Source organism: Trichoderma harzianum (assembly GCF_003025095.1).
Source record: "Trichoderma harzianum CBS 226.95 unplaced genomic scaffold M431scaffold_10, whole genome shotgun sequence".
NCBI lineage: Eukaryota > Fungi > Ascomycota > Sordariomycetes > Hypocreales > Hypocreaceae > Trichoderma > Trichoderma harzianum.
Genome location: NW_020209258.1, coordinates 867,199 through 886,203, shown reverse-complemented (window position 1 = coordinate 886,203; position 19,005 = coordinate 867,199). Strand labels below are relative to the sequence as shown.

Genomic DNA, 19,005 nt, shown 5'->3' with positions numbered 1-19,005 from the left:
TAACGATTTCCCAAAATAACCTCATAAACAGTTTTATATCGCACCGTTTGTTCCATACGGGAGAAACCTCCCGACCGTTGGCACCTTTTGCCGCAGTGAGGCAAAACGTTTTCTTAGCATTTCGCGGAATGGCCATTCTGCCAAGCACCCCACAGAAGGTGAAACTTTCGTATATCAACAAATAATGATGAAGCTTTTTACACATGAGTGCTGACATGTTTCAGTCTTGCCTTCGTAACCATGGCTATATCCGGGCTAATACCCACGGCAGACGAAGGCATCGCAGATTCCCGTCGCGCGAGTCAGAGAGATGCCATATCCCTTGGATCGTGTTCCTGCTTAGGATGAGTCTAGAAGACTGCCTATAGGATATATGGTTGCTGCTGTCGCATTGCAGTATGGGCCCGAGACACACATCTACACTCCAACCAACCAGAAAGGCATGGCCAACAGCGGCATACAAGTACCAGACAGACACTCACACAGATACCACGATGCCACATCCTAGCTGCAGATGACACTTGGCACCGCACAAGTGTAAAACACATAGAGGCAATGGGTGTGATGATGGTGTGGGGGCGACATCCCTTCTTGCGCAGATTGGCTTGACTGAGATTGTGCCACCATCCATCTCAACTCGCGCCAACAGAACACAACACAACACAGACCTGGGCCATGATGGCTCGCCCCAATCGCCATCAGATTCATTCAATCGGTTGAGCAATAATGAAAAGATCGGCGAGGTATGCAGATCACATGACAGTGCGACACCGCATCGTGTCTCAGTCATTTTAAAGCCGCTGCATTAGCCTGCCGCATCTGCATCTCTCCAGGTCGAACATGGCAATTTCCATTCTATATTTACAGGCTCTCTCGTTGCTGAAGCTGAGATCAAGAGACACACAGAAACATGGAGCTCCCCGTCCGGGACCTTTTTTTCTCTTTCCTTTTTTTTTTTTTTTTTTTTTTTTCTGTGCGAGACATCATACCATGAGCCACATTCCTCCGCCATCTAAGACAGCAGACTTAGACACCATCTCCCGTCCATCACCACCACACATGTCACGGCTTCCCCTCTCTTTCACACCCTCTCTCGTGTTTTTCTGTCTCTCTTTGCTCCCCTCCCCTTACCAACCCGATCCACTCTGTCCCGAAGATCCTCGCCACTACATTGGCAGTCCTGCATCGGGCCAAAAGGAGTTTTTGTCCCCGGAACAGATCAGCGCGGCAAATGTGCCTCAGACACATCACATTCTCACACCATCATTCGCTGAGACACTTGAAATTACCCACGGGCATTTTTAGGAGACTCGTACTACCCCCCAGTGAGCGGCACACCCGTCAGGGGTGCTTCCGCCTTTGCATCCCAAGAGCAATGCTACCAGGAACTTGGGAATACTTGAGATATCGCGGCCTCTTTTTGGGCCGCCACGAGGCTGAGACGATCCCGCGCACCTGGTATTAGGGATACCACTTATGACGGCAATCGTGTCGTCGTCAGCTCACAATGCAGAGAGCAGTTGCAATGCAGCTACCACAAACGAAGCATCCAGGAATAGTGGATGGCATGATCGTTGAATGAGTACTATGTAAAGGTGATCAATGCAGAAACAACCCTGAATCGGCGACTCAGGGATTACCCACCGTAAATCGATTTGCTGGCTGGACCACTCTTGAGGCAGTGCAAGCGAGATTCTTCTCTTTTTCCTTCTTTTCAATACTCAGGTGAGAGAACAACTAGTAAGGAAATCAGGTGAGATATTTTCCCTGTGGACGACTGCGGGGATTTTACTGAGACAGCATACAAGGAAACTCGCGATTCGGAGCGCGAGCCGCTTCTTCGGCCGCTTTCTGTTATCATCGCGAGGCTTAGCAGTGCCCTGTGCGGTATGCCTACCAACTCATATTATACATAATCATGAAGTTGTATACTAATATCTTAGTGTATACATATTACCATGTATATGCGGCACGTACTGGCATGGATATACGCCCAGATTCGCCTCCTTTCACAGGCAGTGTTTTCACGGTAACATATCATCTTCTTTCCAACATATACGAGCTTCTGGATTGGCCGATCGCCCATCCCTTGCCTCCCTCTAGTGACACGTCAAACTCACGCCTACACCTTTCAAGATTTAGAGCAAAGAGTTAAAAAATCCGGCTCGACATCCGGCACGGCACAGACTGACGCTAAAGGGGGGCCCCCAAAAGAAAGTCTTGTTTCTAGTTCTTCGCCGGTGCTTCGGGAACCTTTCTTTTGTTACCCGACGAAGCTTGTGGCTCATCCCTCTACCCCCTTGATATTGAGAAAACAACGCTTAGAATGCTCCTTTTCTTTAAGTTTGTTTTATCCCTTGACAGAGTTTTTCTTTTCTTTTTTTCTTGGCGTCGTGTAATCAGACGATTTTGACCATTTTCTTGCTTTCTTTTTTACTAGTATAATGATCGGGCCGACACGTTCCTGTAGATGATTCTTTAACGCCGAGGACAGTGACTTTTCGTTTGTCTCGAAGGTATGGGGAGGAAAAAGCATGGTGTATTTCGCTAAAAGTGTGGTATAGGTGACCTGTCATGTGGCTAATTAGGGTCTCCTTTTGACAGCTCCCCGAGTTTCATTGGGTGTGTTTCGTATGAGTTAGTGATGCACGGATGCGAGAAGAAGGAAAAGAGTTACGTTAACATTGGGGGCGTAAATGTAGGTTTGCATGGTTCCCTTGTGTGGATCGGGGTGCGGAGGGGAGGCGGAGATGATGGGTTCCGGGACCAAGGCATTGGGATTAGATGTAATTTGTTTGCATAACCGTAGATGGGAGGGATTGATGTGGATGGATGGATGGATTGTGTATGTTGTGTTGAGGTAGGTGTGTTGAGGTAGGTGTATGCATTGGTTGTGAAGTATATGGGATGTATGTGTATGTGTGCATCGTGGAGAGGGACGGTGTTGTTGACTTACCCTAGAATGAAGTCGAAAAATTAGATTGGAGTGTGAGATGAAGCACAGAATGATATAGATGGCTTTGAATCGGATGTCAACTTGGAGGAATATGAAGACGAACTGTGTGACGTCCATAGTCTAGGTTATGTGGTGTAAGTGAGCTTGAATCTATTCTCAAGCTGTATTCTTCTAGGCTCTCCTAACAGACACACATGCTACTTTGTTGAGATCAGACCATGCTATAAACGCAGCCCATTCAACGCATTTACTTTCCACCCATGACAGCATCACTATCCAAGTAAATTTTGCTGCGCATATTCTCTTCATATAGATAATATCTAGCTTGAATCTCACGCTCACCTCGTTGTATCGTATCCAGATCTTTTGCTGACAGGGGGGATGCAAAGCTCCAGTTTTCACCCCCACCATTTTCCCTCAACATCAACTCATCACTCATCATCACATGTCAGCAACAACTCACACACACAAACCCATTCCATCCTCATCATCAATACATCTTCGTCTCAAGTAGTAAATAGACACAAAATGGCATCTCAAAGAAAAGCCCTGCGCGACTGGCTCTACCTCTTCATCATCGGCACCCAACTCTTCGGCATGCTAGGTTCGTAAACAAACAACAACATAACAACCCTCCTCTCCCCCAATCCCTGACAACAAACTAACAAAACCATCCCCAAAGCCCTCGATCTCGTCGCATTCTACCCCAAGGCACTCTATCAACCCCCCTCCTCCCCGCTACACTTCCTCCTCTCCCTGCGCGCCTGGTACGTCGCGTCCACCGGCGACCCGTTCTTCGCCCAGGAATCCCACCAACCCTGGTTCGACGTCTTTCTCTACATCGAAGGGCTCGTGCAATTGCCTCTCGCAGCGTATCTCGTCTATCAATTGGCTTCTAGCAAGCCGACTTCGGGGCCTGCTGAGCTTGCTGGGCTGGCGTTTGGGTCGGTTACCTTTATGGGCGCTGCGGCGTGTTGCTTCGAGTTGTTGCATATGGGTGAGGATGTGGTGAGTGAGGATAAGAAGGGGTCGTTGCTGTATGGGACGTATTTGCCGTTTGCTGTCATTCGTAAGTTTCATTTCTCCATTTTGAGTTGTGTGTTTTGAGACTGATGGGTGAAACAGCTGCTGTATTGGCCGTGGATATGTATTTGCGTCTGCTGCCTCGTGTCCGCGAGACTGATGCCAAGGCAAAGACGCAGTGAAAAGGGTCTTTTGATATCAAAGAAAGCATACTCATTTACATGCCAGATATCTTGTCAAGAGAGTAATACAATGTATTAGAAAACCAAATCTTCCGGGAGCTGATTGCACTCCTTTTCAAATACGCGGTAGCCACCCAAACTCCAGTCACCAGATCATCTCATACAAGTACATGATACAAAACAGTTTCCATCACTTAGTCCTTTCTCTTAGAGTATCCCCATCCATTACCCACGCCATAGCCCAGCGGCGTAGCTCCGCCCATGGTCCGTCCCTTGAGTCTCCTGGGCAGAATCACACCCATGGTATACATGCCAGCAACCAGAAGTCCAGCAATGAACGAGACCAGACTGTAAAAGACGGTGCTTGCATAGATGTGTCCTCCCAAACCTTGCCACTCCACCCTGCCCTCCGTCTTGGGCAGCATCGGCGTCGGGAACCATCGCACAGAGAAGGTAAACGGCAGCGGATCTCCAATCACAAGCTTCTTGGTGAAGGACCCAGCCATGTGGCTCAACGGACTGGTGCTGTAAGAAACGGCCGAGTCGAGCACGCCGCTGTCGTGGTGATGCGTGTGGTGCTTGGGCATGCTGTGCAGCAGCACGTTCATGTGCGTGCTGATGTGCATGTGACTGAGCTGCAGCGTGCCGGCCAGGGCGAATATCAGGGGGATGTACTCCTGCTCCGGCAGCTTCTCGCCAATGACCTCGACGTGGGCTGGAGGGCGGGCGGGCAGGCGGCACGAGAGCGGCGCGTCGTTGTGGATGTAGAACTCGAGCAGGTGGAAGAAGGGGTCGGTGATGAGCGGGATGGTGCAGTTGAGCTCGCCCTCGACGCCGTACTGGAACTGCAGAGGCTCGCCGGTTTCGTTGCAGGTCGGGAAGGGGATCCATTGCAGCTGGTGGTTTGGTAGTTCGACATGCTCGCCCGTATCACTAAAGAAGAAGAAATGCTGCTCAGCTTCTCGTCCCATTCATATTCAAGCTTTCCTTCTGTGTGTCTGTCAGGAACTTACGAGCTTCGGTTCATGCACTCGACGTGGATTGGCGCGCCATAGTGATATGAAGGCAGCGTCCCAGGGAGATTAGCAGCCGCAAACGACGCCAGGCCGCCGACCAGAGTTGCGACGACGGCGAACAGCATCGTGGACGGAATCTCAAGGAAATTCGTTCGAGGTGGAAGCTATTCGAGATTCGGCCCCTCAGCGCTGGGCCTAGCTAATCAATCACCCCCCTTTTGTATCGCCCGCTTTGTCCTTTTTGTTTCCTGCCTTCCTTTGCTTTCAGTCTTCTTTGTCTTCTTCGAGGTTACACGCCGAGCCGCCGGTTTAAAGTCGGTTGCGATCCATTTGCCGACTGCGCAGATGCGACGGATCGAAAAAGGCGTCTCTGTCCTTTGCGATGCTGGAATTCGATGCGTGGCAAGACTAGCTTCAGAAATGTAGCGCGATGGGGTCACTAATTTCGGAGAGTAGAGCTGCGCCACCACAGTGTTGGTTGGTATTTGGAGTAATGTGGCTGCGTGGCATGCCATTTGACAGGTGCCAAGTACTCGGTATGTACAAATGGGTACCGCATCATTCCCTTCTTCATTTACTTCACTTGTGAATAATTGCATGTGATATATAAGTATATACTATCATGATCCTAATTACATCTCATCAAAGGATGCTCATTTTTACCTTTACTTGTCCACAGTCCCCCTCATGGTAATAACCAGCCACTCAATGCTCCATCCCTCACCTTTATACTTCTTCGCCAGATGCTGCTTCAACAGCTCCTTTACCTCATCCACCGAATGCGCATTTCTCACCTCTTCGCTCCAGAAAGTATTCATCACCCATGGCAGCATCATGCTAAAACAATCCACAAACTCTGACGCATCCTCAAATCTGTAAGTGCCCCGGTTCTCCTTGACTGACACGTTAGCAAGTCCCAGATCCTCAGCAAGATGCTTTTCGATCCAAGCTGCGTCGTCCCAGTGGCCGGAATGGTGCATTTGCATGGGCATTGGGTCTGGGAACGGCGCGTCGAATGGCAGTGACTCTAGTGCTGAGCGCATGTCGGGGATCCAAAAGATGTTGGCATTGACCTTGGACCAAGTCGAGGCGCCAAAGGTTCCTCCTGGCTTGAGGATTCTCATGCAATCTGCGGCTTGTAAGCACATAAAGTCCCCATACTATGAATCATTGAAAATGATGAATTTTACCTTTTACGACTGCATCTGGATCTGGCGTAATGTGAAGGGCCAGACCGAGAGCTACATGGCTAAAGGTATTGTCCGGAAGCCCTGTATCCTATGTAACAGGCTGTCAACCACAAGTATCAGGCTAGCAAGACATCAATGACATTCACTCACCATGGCATCAAGCACGTTTGCCTCAACATTCACCCACTTCTCACCCACAACCCTCTTCTTTACTAAATCCACCATGGCAGCCGAGCTGTCAGCACAAGTAAACGAGCTCCGCTGCAGAACTTCATCCGACAGCACTGCCTGCACCTCCTGCGTCACCACGCCCGATCCACACGCATTGTCCAGAAGAACCACTGGCTCCGTGATTTTATTATTGAAGCCCATTTGCTTAATGAGAGGCTCGACAATAACCCTCATGATACCGCGCGAGAACTTAGTAAAGTCTTTCTCAAAGGAAGACTGCTCCTTGGCGACGGTGTGGAAGTGATCTTGCATGGTCTTGGCCATGGTCTCAACGTCGTTTATGGCAGACATTTTTGAATGACGAAGGATGAACGATGAAGCAATAGATGCAAGTCTTGAAGACATAAACAAAATAATTCAGTAAAGTACCTTATTGAAACTGCGTCTGGTTACTGCCGTATTAAACCTGCCATCGGGTCTACAAGCACCGTCTTTTATGTACATCTGCGCAAGTATCCGATAAGTCCCCGTGCGTCGCCCCAAGCGCAAAGTCTCCGCGATGTTTGCGGTTGCAACTACCTAGCAATACATGTTCACATGCATCATAAATGGCAGAGCACCAAATTGGAAAGCAACGAGTCTTTTTTTTTATTTGACATGTATCGACTTGTGAAATGGAATTGTAGCATGTGAAGTTCAATTACCCCCCTATGCAAAGTCGCGAGCTGAATGAAGCCCTTCTAACCCCCGCACTCATTCGCCCCATCCAGCTCAGCCAAACCTGCGAATCCAGAGCCAGGGTGGAGGAATAACGGGGTTGATGCAAATTCCATCTGAATTTCTCTTCAAGTCTAAAAGTTCTCATTGCCTCCCTCTTTTTTTTTTTCTGTTTTCCTAGTAAAGTAATTGAACTTTTCTCTGTTGGTTGGTGAGACTATGGGTGTCCAGCCTACGGGAGACCTGGCGGACACAATCCAAAGCCTCAAATAGCCCCCTTTTTGTGAAACAAATGCCCAATGAATAGATACTGTGCTCTCAGCCGTCTTCTATCATCCTGGAGAAGCTCGTGTAATGAGCTTCTAAGACGGCGTCGCTTCAAAGGTGCTGGCTGGGGTTTTAGAATAAACGTGGATGTTTTCGGCCGATTTCTGCGGGCGGTTTCTGTGGGATCGGAGCCGAAAGTGGGGGGCCGGGGAGACGGACATGTCCGGCGAGGAACGTATCATTTGATGGCATCGACCTGAGATCTGATGCTTTTGGTAATCGTATGTATCGTACAGGCATATGATTTATATGCGGGTATATAGTATATCGTCATCGTAAATGGTGTATCAGAGCATTATGCTTTGATTTCAAGGTAAATAGAAGGAGACAGTCTCCTCGTAGAACAAAGGAAAGTCGTTTATCGAAAAAAGAGTGAAATGGCCAGATCCAGCTGGCCCGCCTCAATCCGGCACTCCGGACTGCAACATCACAACTCATCTCATCTCCCCAGAAGAATATGAGAAACCAAATAGTAGGTATACAAGAGCAAGAAACAAAAAATAAACAAAAATCGCCGTCCAAGCTCCCCTCTTATATACCCACAGCCTACGTACGGTACCTGACCTTGCCTTACTCCTCATCCGCTCTCCACAATCAAATCAGGCACGCAAACCAACACCTTCAAGAGGAGAAGTAAAAAAAAAAGGTACCTGCAGCTTCTCTCCCCCCTCCACGGCCGACTCAAACCATGCCACGTATAACCGCCCTCCACGGCCCTCAATCCCAAAACGGGCTTACGCTCTAGCCCATGCCGCAAAGCAAAGTGCCCCATTAGGCTTCTCCCCTTGCTGCACGTCCGAACCGAAATCCCAAAAAAGTGACGAAACCTAAAAAAACAACAATTCGATAAACCAGAACAAGAAAAAAAGAAACTAGACCAGCCAAAGGAAAAAAAAAAAAGTGAGGCGGTCTGCAGCCCTCCCCCTCTTCTGTATGTACGTGTACTACAAGCCCCATCCTATCAACTCGTGCCGATCCCACGAGCCACTCGCCTCACCGGAAAACGACCAACATTGCGGCCCCGGAGATGCAGCAAAAGCTTCCACTTTTTTTGCTTGCATCCTAGTACATCATTTGTTCCTTTCCCGCACTTTCCGAAAGGTCCAATTCGCACGCTTATGCTGCTTCTGCTCTCCTACTGGTCGTATTTCGCCCCCCCTGGCGTTAATGCGGTTGGATAAAAATCGCCCATCCCTTGGGCATGAATCCCATTTGGCCAAACGAAAAACGAGGCGAGTGCCATCATCCGACCATCCAAAATAAATCCAATCAAACGTCATCATCATAAACCATAAAAAAACATAAGGCATTTCTACACTGACCAAATCAGGAACAAATGGGAAAAAATAGAAATTGTTCAAAAACCCGCGCTCTCCAGTGTTCTTTTGGCCCTTCGCATAATACTACATAAACCTACCTAACTAGTTCATTCGCGTTTCTACTTTATCCACGCTTCTGCATATATATGCCCCTTGTGTGTGTGTGTGTGTGTGTGTGTGTGTTGTTCGTGTTGTGTTCTTCTCTTATACAAATAATCGGAATCTTTAGTTTAGACTGAACCCTTGCCCATTTGGCGCCCCATCACAAACCATAATTGCATGTGTCCTTTTTTTTCTGTCGTTACTTTCTTCTCCTCCTTTCATTCTTCGCTTCCCTCCCTTTTTGTGTTTCGCTCTTCCTGCCCCTTTGGACATGACTTTGAATCAAGCAAAACTAAAAAGGCAGAAAACAAAAAGAAGAGTATAAAAAAAGTGACAAAATGATTACCATCTTCCTTCCACACCTCCCTTCCTCCGACGTAGCTACCATGAAAAACAAAATCAAGAGAGAAATAGGAATTAGAAAATAGAGTCCACCCGGATCCGCTCACATCTCACATCTCACATAAACCTCATGCTCGCCGCTGGCACCACCCGCTCCACTAGCCCGGCCACCTCTCTCCGCAGCATCCTCAGCGCTCGTCGTACGTCTGCCAGGTCTGCGCCGCCGTTGTTGTGGCCCTGGCCCGGTCCTGGCAAGGCAGCCTCGCAACGTTGCAAAAGGTCGTTGATAGAAGGGCCAAGCGAGCCTCCCTTACCTGCGCCGCCACGTCGCCGTACTTCAGCCACCCAATCGCCGATCACGAAGACGATGATCTCGATGATGCGGTTGCGCACCATGCCGCTAAAGCCATAGTCCTGCGTATCAAATACGCTCTCTAGCACGCGGACAATCATATCATGGGACACGCCCAGAGACAGGAATAGCTGCACCGGCCACGTAGGATCGGCGCCAATCGTCGTGTCTTGCTGGAAAGCGACCGCATACCGACACAGCTGCGGAAGAAGCGTCTGGATGGGGAACACGAAGCTATCGAGCGACGTGTGGTGAGCAATGTTTTGAATTTTGCTTGTCACGGCTTCGTACGGCAAGGGGGGCATCTGCATGCTCGCCTCTATCGCCTCGTGTCTTGCCATGACTTCGTCGTGAGTCTGCTGGATCAAGTTATCCCACGTCGACGAAATGGTCGTGGGGTTGCGGTAGTTGGCCGTGTGGTAGATCAGCAGGCACAGATCGTAGTATCCTGCCTGATCGGCATAATCGTTGAAGAGCTGCACAAAAGTGCTCGTTAGCATCCGGAAACGGAGAAAATGACAACTGAATAATGAAAAGTGACATGTTGCAAAAGAGGGACAACCAGAAAAAGTTCGGCGCATTTTGGGAAATGTTCATCGGGGTGTCTTACCTCTGACAGGCTAATGATCCTACCATTGAGAGCCTTTTCAATCTCAACCTTTCGATCCGCATCAATTCTGTCGTCTGCCATCAAGCGACCCAGCAGGTCGTCCTGGATGTTGGCCACCTCAAGCAGGTCCGTCACCTCGTGGTTCAGTCTCTGCTGCTGTTGTCGGCTGATGCCGACCGTCGCCACGTTAGCATTGGCCTTTGCCAAGCTGAGAAGCCTCAGCCTATCCTTGATGCCGAGCGCAAAGTCGGAGCCGGCCAGCTCAGCTTGCACTTCGGCCGCGTCAAAGAAGCGGCTTCGATTGGTGTAGAAGCGGCACAGGAGGTCGGCATGCTCCACGTTGGTGCCCGCCAGCCGCTGCAGGAAAGTGATAACGTGCGGCGAGTCGATGCCCAGTATCCGCTCCGTCCATCCCTGCTCAATGTACCACTCGTACAGATCAAAGTGGAACACTTCGTCATCCGACCCGTTGACCACCTCGTAAGCCTCATTTCTCTTTGTTGCGATGAGCGTTGGTCGCCCGTCAACCATAAGCGGCTCGAGGCTTGAGGCTGCGTCCAGATGTCGAAGTATCTCGTGTATCAGGTCGTAGACTTTCCGCCTCTCACCAAAGGCGCTGATGCGAGGATCGCCCGCGGGCTTGCCATCATTGATCCACATCAAGGCAGTATTACCTCTGTCTTGCTCCCGGGCGACGTAGAGACAGAGCTGGATTGCGCCGGCGTAATACTTCATATCAATATACTGCCCAATAGCAGTTTGCAAGTTGTTATACGTCAGGCTGCGCGCTACTTTCTGGAAGAGGGTCAAGCTCTCGTTGAGGAGGATTCTGGACTGGTTGGTGTTGGGGGGCTGCTCAGAAGCTCTCTTGAGCGACTCCTGAGCCTTGAAGATGACTACATCATCTGGGCTGCAGAAGCTGCCGCATCTCCGCCTGAGCGCGTCGGCGACTGTCTCGACATTGGAGCCACTCTCAATGTTGCGGTTAACGATAGCCTTGACAAGTAGCTTGGCGAGATCCTTGCCATCCGCCTGTGAAAAGAGCTTCTCATACGTCAAATCCTTGAGGTGCTGCCGAGCAGCATCATCCAGCCTAGCATAGATGTCTGACACACGCTCGTCAAACAGCATGAGAACAAATGAGATGCCTTCTGAGATGCTCTCCATTAGCCTTTGCAGAGCATGCAGCGCCTGGTGCTCTGCCTGCAATGCCACCTCCTCCTGTCTGCTGGAAACTCTCTGCAAGTCAGAAGGGCCAGACATCCCCTGAATGAGGCCCTTGTTAGACTCGATGAATTTCCTTAGGCGTTCAAGGTTCTCTTGGATGGCGATGAGCTTGGGCGGAGGGATTGTAGAGGACACGGAAATCGTTCCATTGGGAGCAACACTCGACTTGATGACGGTGGCTTTCCACAGCTTCCTAATCAATCTCGACAAGTACAGCGCCAATGCATCGTGCCGGGACGATAGCTTGACTGAATCTGTTGTGAGTGATGACGAATCTGTTTCCACAATGGTGGGCTGACCACCAAAGTCGACGAACAGGGCTCTCGCTCGATCCTCCGTTACCTGGTCAATTGCCTTGACGGAGCCTGGTCTGGAGTCGCCTCCATGGCCACAGGCCACAGCCAACGCTGTCGAAACCGTCTCCACGCGACCATAGAGGAAAATGAGACGGCGACACATGAGATCCAGCGCCTCATCTCCGGGGGCATCTCGAATAGCGGCCGCAAAAGTATCCACTAACCTCCGCCGCCGGATGACGTGAATGCCAGTGTTGGTAAGAACAGCAAACTCGCTAGGTGCCTCGTCGAATTGAACAGCCAGTTCATTACCAAATCCTACCGGCTGATTAGCAGCCGCAAAGGGCTTCGTGATTAGGCCGACAGCCTCGGCTCGGCTGCCAATATCAATCCAGCTCGCTTGCTCAAAGTATCTCAGGGGTGTCGTAGGTGAAGTTCGCTTTATTCTTCCAGTCTCGGGGCCAGCCACAAACAGGGAATCGGAATTCGGGTCGTCCTTGTTGCTTACAAAGTCCAAGAAGAATCCAGGTGGGAAGCGGGCACCTTGTCTGCTGGAAATCAACATTGTTGAATCGAGGTCCACCACGGCCTCTCCTGAAGGTTGACCGTTCAACCCAAATTGGGTTGTTGATCGCCGAGCAAGTGCTGAAGGAGGAAATTTGATAAACTGAACCTGCATGCTCTGAGGAGCCAGGTTTGATTGGGATCCGTACAGATAGGAGGATGCATTAGTTGCGCTGAAGAAGAGACGGCAGCCAGTGTCAGTCAGCGCCATGAGGTGCAGTTTCGACGCTTCTTGCTTAGAGATGGGACTGATGGAAACAAGGTTGGTTCGATCGGTCAAAAGCTTGGACTGTGTAATCATGTGCGCAATATCTCGGAGGCAGTGAAGCTTTGTCTTTTCAATCACCTTATTTAGCCGTTCGGGAGACTCCATGTGATAGGTTCGAATAGTCGATGTGCTTGACAGAGTGTAAACCAGCTTCCTCGTATCGTCAATGACAATGTCGACCAGATGCTCGGGATCCCGTTGAGACCAAAAGCCAGTCTGCATGCTGACAACCGAGGACCAGCCAGGGTTCGAATGGTTGATCTTACCACACCGATTCGAAAACCACTTTTCCTCAGATTGGTAGTAAAGCTCGTTGATGTCGACATCACTGCATCCGCCATAGAAGATACGGCCATCCGCAGAGCCGCTAATTACACGGATGTCGTTGCCGCGAGTGGGAAGGACCATCTTGGTCTGATACAGTGTAACCGTCTTTGTCCCGGCAGAGGTGTCTGTCGCAGATACACCAAGCAGGATGATCTCTGAAGAGGTCGCCACGACCAGGATATGTGTGATTGTGCCGACAAAAATGCCTGGCTTCGGAGGAACGAGGGCCACAGCGTGGATTGTGTGTGGCTGGTCCTCAAAGCCAATAAGCTCGGGGTCGGAGTGGGTGTAGTCCCAGAGGAAGAGCGAGTTGTCAATCACCACCCAGGCGTGGTTGATCTCAGCAAATAGGCCCATAAGGGTTTGGAGCTGGCCAGAGTTGTAATGATCAAAGACCTGGTTCGGGATCGGGTACATGTTGGTCTTCTGGAAGGGAGCCCAGGCGGAATCGGAGCCTGGCAGCTCATAGTCGGATGATGCGCCCTCTGAACGCGTTTGCTAGTCAGCCTCGTCTCTCGTGTGATCTAGTGAGCACGCCAAACTTACGTCTACAGTAGGAATCCAGGTCGGGAAAGCTCTCGTCGAGTTGCAAGAAGGCGTTGATGGCCTTTGCGGCCTTGAGGACGGGCGGGATGTTTTCGACGCGTGGGGGCGGCAATGGAGTCAGCGAAGCCAGCCCTCCCCCCTCTGTGTTTGCCGTCGCCGTCACCGCCGTCGTGCTCGTCGAGACCGTGCCCTGGGCGGCTGTTGTGGTGGCGGTAGACGTCTGAGCATTCTGGCTGTCGGACGGGAACAGCGTGCGGCGGACGGGATCGTGAGTGTTGTTCTGGTAGCGCGCGACAATGGCTGGCGTGTTGACAAAAGCGCCCGGCACGGGGCGCAGCGGCGTCACTGGAGGAAACGACATGTCGGGCAGCTGATGGGATTCGTGATCGTGCCGTGGCAGAAACTGCTTCACCTTCACCTTGCCCTTGACCTTGACCACAGCAACGCGCCGGTCAGACCATCAAGGACGAGCTGCACGTGCCGTTGGGAGAGGCGCAATCCGAAGCTGCGCGTCCAAATCCGAAGCTCGTCGCCGCGATCGCTAATTGGGTGGCGGCGTGAGATGCGGGAGGAAAGGATGGCGATGGCGGCTGGAGCAAAAAGATTGATCAACTTCTTTGATTATTTTGTAGCACTGGGAGGTTGGTACAGCTCTGCATTTTTCGTCCCTGGGCGTGGAAATGCGCTAGGCCGCATCAGGGCTTGTCTTGGCGCTGTGACCGAACGCTTTGGATGCCTTACATAATGCAGCGTCCAGCATTCGCGGGCATGTAAACAATCACGAGAGTGCACTCTGATTCGAGCCTTTTCTATGTTGACGTCTTCTGTGTTTTTTATTATGCATGCAGTCCTTGTAGGAATATTTCATCTCCCCATATATACCCATATCAAACCACCAATGCGAGGCCACCGATTGATAGCCGTGATACGCTTCATATCCCCCCTGCATGCTCATTGAATAAACCCAACACAGGGCGATTCACTTTCCGTTCATTAGCCCAGTCCCTCTTGTTGTTCATCTTGTTATATATGCCAACTATTTCATAGATATTCACTTTGATATTACGTCGAATTCAGCCATCATATAGGCCAAGTAAAGTCAATTGATAAGTATCACTTTCACGCCCGTCTCCTTCGCCTGTACAAGCTTCACGCGCCTCATAAATACAATATTAGGGCTAACCATAGACTGCCATTGCAAATATGATTACTTAGTACTTGTTATCCCTTTTCTTTAGCCTCACAAATTCATATCTTACATAGTGTGGCCGAGAACCCATGGTACAAAATGTATTAACGATATTTCATCCAATCGTTAGTCGCCTTTGCCATTAGTCTCATACCGCGCCATAAGTCTGTTATATCCTTTTCCGCTTCTTTTCGGTACCGTTTCAAAATATAGAGGCTTTGAGCCGGTTACTGCTTCTTTGCCTCGCGGGCCTGCTTACGAAGAGCGCGGCGGCGAATGTCAAGATGCATCTTCTTGTTGTACCAGATCGTGAGGGGGCTGTTGACACCAGCGACATTCTCAATCACCCACAGCATGAATGCATGGCTCCACCATGGAGTGTAGGTGTTGGGCGCGGTCTGGTAGCCGCCAAGTCCAATTTTGCTCAGTGTAGACTTGACGAAGCCACGGGGGTTGGGCACGAGCAAGCTGGTGCGGCGAACCTTGCTCATGGCGGTGGTGACAAGGTGGCTGAGGACCAGGTAGACATCGACGTTGTAATCAGCAAGCTCAGATGACAGAGCATTGCTCCACTGCTGGAGGAAAGCCTTGCTACCAGAGTAGGTAGCCAGGTAAGGCGTGGGAGTCCAACCACCGAAAGAGCCCATGGTCAAGATCAAGCCACGCTTGCGCTTCTGAAGAATGGGGGCAACAACCTGCGTAGTCTTCAAGGTTCCAAGGCAGTTGATGGTGACAATGTTCTGCAATTCCTCCTTGGGCGTCTCCAAAAAGGATACGGGCATGCTGTGGCTCTGACCGACGTTGTTGATCAGGATACCAACGTCCAGATCCTGCACAAGCTCTCGTAGTCTCTCGTAGTCCGCATCGTTGTCCTGGGCAAAGTCCATTGCCAGCGTCTTGACCTGCAGACCCTTGCCGGTGTACTTTTGTTCAAGGTCCTTGGCGAGAGTATCGAGCTTCGACTGGGTTCGGGAAACGAGCACGAGATTGAAGCCTTTGGCAGCGAGCTGCGTGGCATATTCCTTGCCTAGACCATCGGAGGCACCGGTGATGACAGCCCAGGTGCCAGGCTTGCCATATTTACGAAGCTGTTGTGATGTCAGCAACAGAAGAAAAAATGGTTCAAGCTGCAGACGCGAGGAGGGGCTCTCTTACATTGGTGCCAGGGAGCAGAAACGAGCTGAGGACCAGCTGGAGGTAGCTGAAGAATTTGGACCCCAAGTAAAGGGCACCAATTCCAGCCAGAGCCAACTGGACAGGCTGAGGCACGTTCTCTAGGAAGCTCGTAATCGACTCCATGATGGCGGCGTTCTGTGTTGAAAGGTTGAAGATAGGCCGTGGGAGAAGATTTGATTTTGGTGGGAGCTTGACTTAGTGATCTACAGGCTGTTGGGAACAGCCACTTGGCCAATCATGAAAAGTTACGGGAGGTCCAGGTTAGCCATTCGCGGCCTAGCCAAAGGTAAAAGACATGTCCCGAATATTCACCAACGCTGCGATATTAACGATAATTTACTTATGAGATCAGTGATATTTTGACAATTGCAGATGTATAGGGGTCTGGTGAATCACATATAAGTATTTTTACAGATATCTAAAATGTGCGATCTGTGATGAATCTTCTTCCATAGCTTGGGTACCAGCCCTGTACTGAGTCGGCGGCCACGGGAATGTCCCAGTACCTGGCACTAGAAGACGAATTCCCGTCCCTCTAGCTCAACACTGCTCTACCCTTTCAAACCTCCAAGTTTCCAGCCCAGACACTTCCAATTGCACCAAACACCTCAGCCATGGATTTCATCAAGTCAATTCTGCCGCCAAACAAGGGCATTTTGCCCTACTACATGCTCATCGTACGTATCGAACCCTAATAAGCATCTTGAACCCCGCCCACTCGCTAACAAATCCATCTGCCCACCAGCTCTCCGTCGTGTCAATCGGCAACTCTCTCCAGGCCTACACGACCCTGCACTTCTCACGGCGCGTCTACAACGGCCGCTTCATCCGAAACCCCAAGCTGCCGCCCGCATCCGCCAACTTCAACCCCGAGGACTCGGCCAACAAGCTGGTCCACGCCCAAAACGACCCCAAGGCCGAGGACCAGCTGACGCCCCTCGCCGGTCGGCTGTTTGGAACGTGGACGCTCATCACTTGCATTGTGCGGTGCTACGCGGCGTACCACTTGAACATTGGGCCGGTGTACAACATTGCCATCTGGACGTATGTCGTGGCGCTGGGCCATTTTGCCAGCGAGTTGTTTGTGTTCAAGAGCATGACTTTTGGCCTTCCCCAGGTGTTTCCCTTTACGCTGGCTACGGCGGCACTCATCTGGATGCCCATGGTCAGAAGCCATTACGTGGAATTCGAGTAGGATGTGCCATGCCATATGCTACTATGTAAACAGCGGTGAAAATGTAGGAATAGTATCGAGAATATATAAAGAATCCAAAACTTTTATAATTATCTATTTGAAAGCAGAGCCGCTTAGCTCAGTTTGTTTCTGTACAGCACTCCATCGCATGCCCGGAGACGAGTCGTTGCCTGCTCTGGAGTAATATCTCGCTGTGGCTCCGCCATGAGCTCGAATCCAACGAGGAACTTCTTGACCGTCGCAGACCGCAGCAGTGGAGGGTAAAAGTGCATATGGAAGTAGGCATTCTCAATTTCCTCGGGTGTTCCATCCAACGGAGCCTGGTGGATGCCCGAGCTGTATGGGAAGTGGGTTTCAAACAGATTATCATATCTCCGAGTAACCTCCTGGATGGCCTCTGCAAGCTGCAGCCGCTCATCAGCTGTGAAATCGACGAGGGCGCGGATATGGCGCTTGGGCAAGATGAGGACTTCAAATGGCCAGACAGCCCACCACGGGCACACAACGACAAAGGAGGCGTTTTGCCACAACACACGTTCCCCCTTTTCCAGTTCCAGCTTGACATAGTCTGCTAGCAGATGCCTTCCGTGCTTCTGACGGTATTTGGTCATTTGTGTCAGCTCTTTGCCCGGCTCTTCTGGCATAGTAGACGTTGTCCAGGCCTGACAGTGAGGATGCGGGTTGGAGCAGCCCATGACTGCACCCTTGTTCTCAAAGATTTGCATATAGCGGTAGTTGTCCTTGGGAATAGGGGCTTCTTCCCTGGAAATGGAAAGCTGAAGCTTTGCTGCCACTTCGGAAAGCGGATTTGACGGGGATAGATGGTTGGCGTAGAGCCGGGTCCAGTGGTCAATCGTTGGGAGGATGTCTTGGGCCGGCATATCTGCAAGAGTGGTATTGTGCTTTGGTGAGAACGTCAGAACATAGCACACTCCCTTGACTCCCTGAGCGCGCAGCAGAAGCGACTCCAAGTCTGTATTGCTTGATTAGCACGGGCCTATGCTCACTCATCATGAGGGACATACCATCTGACGACTGGGAGACCTCATAGTCGGGCTGCTGCTCTTTGACAGCGCTGTAGTCATTCACAAAAGCAAATGTCTTGTCATAGTTGGGGTTCTTGTCGCCGGCAGCGCGAGGATTGCCAGGACAGAGGTAGCACTATGTGAATTGTTAGATGAGTCTATGTAGACATGTGATGGCTGTAGCATCTTAAAACCGCATGATAGTTGAACACTCACCTTGGGGTCATACTCCGGCAGAGTCGTTACGGACGCACTCTCTTGCTGGCCCCTATAAAATAAAGCAAATCAGCATAAAAGGACATGTAATCAACTTTGAATCTTCACTTACTGCCACGGTCGCTTTGTCCGGTGAGGAGAGACGAGCAGCCAGCTGTCTGTTAGTGGGTTGTACCTCCGGTGGGAGATGTCGTCAAGAATGGTGTCGGGCATGACGGCGACTGTTATTACTGGTGCTCAAACAAGAAACGAGCCGACGGGAAGAATCTGCGAGCAAAGATCCGGGAGAATAAATTATACGGAAGGGAAGGGATAGGCTCTGTCCGTGGACTATATTGAATCTCGGAGAATAAAGCTGAAGCTAGGCCGGAGGATCTTGAGGTGAGGGTCCCATCAAGGACCAAAATTCGGGCTAATACGTCAATTAGCTGTTCGGGAGGCTTTTGGGAGCGCCGGATTCTGGCAAGCGGGTCAAGAGTATAAGCGCGCCAACAGAAGGGCCAAGCATTAATCGTGTAGCATTCCATCCAATTGCTGGGCGATCCACGGTTGAAAAGGAACTATTGCTATGTGTTGCATTATGGCCTTACACAGGGGATTATTATGACGCATTCATGGCAGGATTGATGTGGGCTGTGATGCGTCATTTAGCACTGCATCATCAGATGG

The 19,005-nt window shown here is 50.6% G+C and overlaps 8 protein-coding genes across 8 annotated transcripts; 2 read left to right on the top strand and 6 right to left on the bottom strand.

Annotated features, from left to right (window-relative positions):
• Window positions 1–2,396: 2,396 nt before the first annotated feature.
• Window positions 2,397–3,205, bottom strand: M431DRAFT_215462 (hypothetical protein). The gene has a single exon (XM_024913501.1). The coding sequence runs from the start codon at window positions 3,071–3,073 to the stop codon at window positions 2,639–2,641; it is 435 nt and encodes a 144-aa protein (XP_024771987.1). The 5' UTR covers window positions 3,074–3,205; the 3' UTR covers window positions 2,397–2,638.
• A 279-nt stretch (window positions 3,206–3,484) lies between these two features.
• M431DRAFT_497614 (hypothetical protein) lies at window positions 3,485–4,161 on the top strand (the record flags this gene model as incomplete). The annotated part of the gene is made up of 3 exons (XM_024917618.1): window positions 3,485–3,560; window positions 3,639–4,025; window positions 4,082–4,161. 3 exons carry the CDS (start codon window positions 3,485–3,487, stop codon window positions 4,159–4,161), a joined length of 543 nt encoding a protein of 180 aa, XP_024771986.1.
• Window positions 4,162–4,355: 194 nt separating this feature from the next.
• M431DRAFT_7736 (hypothetical protein) lies at window positions 4,356–5,302 on the bottom strand (the record flags this gene model as incomplete). Its single annotated transcript, XM_024922563.1, has 2 exons — window positions 4,356–5,094; window positions 5,175–5,302. The coding sequence occupies 2 exons, from the start codon at window positions 5,300–5,302 to the stop codon at window positions 4,356–4,358; spliced, it is 867 nt and encodes a 288-aa protein (XP_024771985.1).
• A 540-nt stretch (window positions 5,303–5,842) lies between these two features.
• On the bottom strand, window positions 5,843–6,862 carry M431DRAFT_497612 (hypothetical protein; the record flags this gene model as incomplete). The annotated part of the gene is made up of 3 exons (XM_024917617.1): window positions 5,843–6,306; window positions 6,368–6,455; window positions 6,518–6,862. 3 exons carry the CDS (start codon window positions 6,860–6,862, stop codon window positions 5,843–5,845), a joined length of 897 nt encoding a protein of 298 aa, XP_024771984.1.
• Window positions 6,863–9,153: 2,291 nt separating this feature from the next.
• M431DRAFT_215419 (hypothetical protein) lies at window positions 9,154–14,026 on the bottom strand. The gene is made up of 3 exons (XM_024913500.1): window positions 13,536–14,026; window positions 10,308–13,474; window positions 9,154–10,173 (listed from the first exon to the last, which is right to left on the bottom strand). Exons 1-3 carry the CDS (start codon window positions 13,894–13,896, stop codon window positions 9,463–9,465), a joined length of 4,239 nt encoding a protein of 1,412 aa, XP_024771983.1. The 5' UTR covers window positions 13,897–14,026; the 3' UTR covers window positions 9,154–9,462.
• A 506-nt stretch (window positions 14,027–14,532) lies between these two features.
• M431DRAFT_148310 (hypothetical protein) lies at window positions 14,533–16,083 on the bottom strand. The gene is made up of 2 exons (XM_024912776.1): window positions 15,880–16,083; window positions 14,533–15,812 (listed from the first exon to the last, which is right to left on the bottom strand). Exons 1-2 carry the CDS (start codon window positions 16,021–16,023, stop codon window positions 14,952–14,954), a joined length of 1,005 nt encoding a protein of 334 aa, XP_024771982.1. The 5' UTR covers window positions 16,024–16,083; the 3' UTR covers window positions 14,533–14,951.
• Window positions 16,084–16,514: 431 nt separating this feature from the next.
• Window positions 16,515–17,095, top strand: M431DRAFT_120987 (hypothetical protein; the record flags this gene model as incomplete). The annotated part of the gene is made up of 2 exons (XM_024912118.1): window positions 16,515–16,577; window positions 16,646–17,095. The coding sequence occupies 2 exons, from the start codon at window positions 16,515–16,517 to the stop codon at window positions 17,093–17,095; spliced, it is 513 nt and encodes a 170-aa protein (XP_024771981.1).
• M431DRAFT_215393 (hypothetical protein) lies at window positions 17,045–18,748 on the bottom strand. Its single transcript, XM_024913499.1, has 4 exons — window positions 18,449–18,748; window positions 18,337–18,388; window positions 18,121–18,256; window positions 17,045–18,068 (listed from the first exon to the last, which is right to left on the bottom strand). Exons 1-4 carry the CDS (start codon window positions 18,547–18,549, stop codon window positions 17,209–17,211), a joined length of 1,149 nt encoding a protein of 382 aa, XP_024771980.1. The 5' UTR covers window positions 18,550–18,748; the 3' UTR covers window positions 17,045–17,208.
• Window positions 18,749–19,005: the final 257 nt, after the last annotated feature.